The sequence below is a fragment of the Malurus melanocephalus genome, unplaced genomic scaffold (assembly GCF_030028575.1).
Source record: "Malurus melanocephalus ecotype Western Australia unplaced genomic scaffold, MMel_1.1 scaffold_1326, whole genome shotgun sequence".
Taxonomy (NCBI): Eukaryota; Metazoa; Chordata; class Aves; order Passeriformes; family Maluridae; genus Malurus; species Malurus melanocephalus.
In genome coordinates, this window is record NW_026624558.1 from 25,304 (window position 1) to 27,343 (window position 2,040).

The following is a 2,040-nucleotide window of genomic DNA, read 5'->3' on the forward strand; positions in this document are numbered from 1 at the left end:
CTGCTGATTTAAACCCCTTGTGGAGTTTCCTCAGTGCTTTAAATCTGTTCCGGGGCAGGAGGAGCCCCCGCTGGCCCTGCCCGTCCGCCTCCCGGGTTTCCTGTCCCGCTCCCGGTGGGTGCGGACCCCCGCCCATCCCCTCTCTCCCGCAGGCCCGGAGCTGTCTCCCGGCGCTGMGGACACGGCGGCTGCCGCGGGATSTGTCAGCGAGGCGGAGCTGAGGCGSCTGCCCGAGTTCAACCCCCCGTCSTTCATGCCTTTCGGGAACGTGGGCACCCCCCTGAGCGTGTTCCTGGAGCTGATCCGGACCTGCAGGCTGCCCCCCCGCATCATCAAAAAGCTGCAGCTGCATTTCCCAAAGACCGGCTCATCCCGCAGGTATGGCAACGTGCCCTTCCAATACCAGGACACTGAGACGGTGGCAGAGGAAGGAGGAGTTTACACGGCTGAGGGGGATGAGATCACCGAGGGAGAGGAGCCGGTGCCACCCTCGGGGGTGCCTCACCCAGCCCAGCCCCAGCCCCAGCCCCACGAGGAGGAGGAGGAGCAGCACCAGGAGGAAGAGCAGTCACACTCAGATGATGTAAGTGGAACATTCCAGCACCGTTTGAGCTGTGAGGGCAGATCCCACTCGCAGAGTTCATTTTTAATTTTTTAATTGGATACATGGCTTGTTAAAAGCAGTGTTAAAATGCAGTTGTTCACCCCCCTGGTGCACTGAGCCCCTCGGGGTGGGGACAGTGGGGTCAGGAGTGCTCAGGATGTCACAGGGGCTGTTCCCAAAGGGTCTGGTCCCAGGGGAGCAGAGGGGAGGTGGTGCTGCCCTGGAGATGGGCACAGCTCTGCTCTGCTGGGCAGGGAGGTGGCACAGGTTGGGGACACTCTCTGTGCTGGCAGTGACGTGCAGAGGCTCTCAAAGGGCTGACCCTGGATGCTCCTGCACTTGCAGTTTAGTCACTGTGAGGAAAATGGCTTTTGTGACAAAGCTCCTGGACTGGGCTGGGCAGGAGCCAGCCCMGCTCCCTCCCTGGCAGACGCCTGTCTGGCCTGTTCTCCCAAACCTCTGTCATTACACATCCCCAGGCAAGCCATTCCCGTTCTTTCCTCCACCAGAACTGACTCAGATGCCAAATCTCTGCTGCAATTCCACCCCATTCRTTTCTCCTGGCAACAGCAGGCACAGAGAGTGCTTTGTTCCCTCCTTTTCCCAGCTTTTTATTCCGTCCTTTCCTCTGCAGACTAAACAGCCTCCTGCAGCAGTTTGTGGCAGGCTGTTTGCTGGCTGTTCTTGGCTGGCTGTGGCTGTGCCCAGAGCTGTGTCTGTGCCAGGGATCGCTTCCTGGAGCCCACACAATCTCCGTGGGGATCAGTGCACTGGAATTAATTCATTGCTAGTGCTGACTTCAGGCCCAGCTCAGCTGCTCCTTACATGGGCATGTGTGCGGGGCGGGTGGGGCAGTGGGGCCGGGGTTTGTCCCATTTGCTGACTCTGGCAGTGCCATTAGTCAGGAATGAGCAGGGAATGAGCAGGGAATGAGCAGGGAATGAGCAGGGAATGAGCTCATCACGGTGTCGGGAGCGGCTCTGCCCGCGGGGTGTTCAGGGGATGGTGTTGGGAAGGCTCAGGAGTGGGGAGGGGGCTGTGCCCGGGGAGGGGGCTGTGCCCGTGTCCCCAGCCCCATCCTGGAGGGATCTGTGCCACGCTGGGCTCTCCACAGGACAATGACACGTGTGAGGAGTGGGAGAGGCACCAGGCCCTGCACGAGGATGTGACGCAGCAGGAGCGGGCGCGGGAGCGGCTCTTTGAGGAGGAGATCGAGCTCAAGTGGGAGAAGGGCGGCTCCGGCCTCGTGTTCTACACGGACGCGCAGTTCTGGCAGCAGGAGGATGGAGGTGACCCTGCACTCTGTGTCACTGAGCCCACCAGCTCAAATCAGCCTAAAGCCCTGACAGTGGAACCACCAACACCTCCCCATGGCTTCTGAGCTCCTCTGGGCACAGAACTGCTCACCACAGACCCCATGGTGCTGCTGCAGTCCC

At 60.9% G+C, this 2,040-nt stretch overlaps 1 protein-coding gene across 1 annotated transcript in view; it reads left to right on the forward strand.

The window, feature by feature from the left end:
• Positions 1-7: 7 nt before the first annotated feature.
• Positions 8-2,040, forward strand: part of GPATCH3 (G-patch domain containing 3) — a gene marked incomplete at its 5' end in the record, with an annotated part of 4,025 nt that continues 1,992 nt past the window's right edge. Inside the window, 2 exons of the mRNA XM_057387723.1 lie at positions 8-583; positions 1,719-1,977. Coding sequence (XP_057243706.1) covers positions 8-583; positions 1,719-1,977 — 835 coding nt within the window. The remainder of the gene's footprint in view (positions 584-1,718; positions 1,978-2,040) is intronic.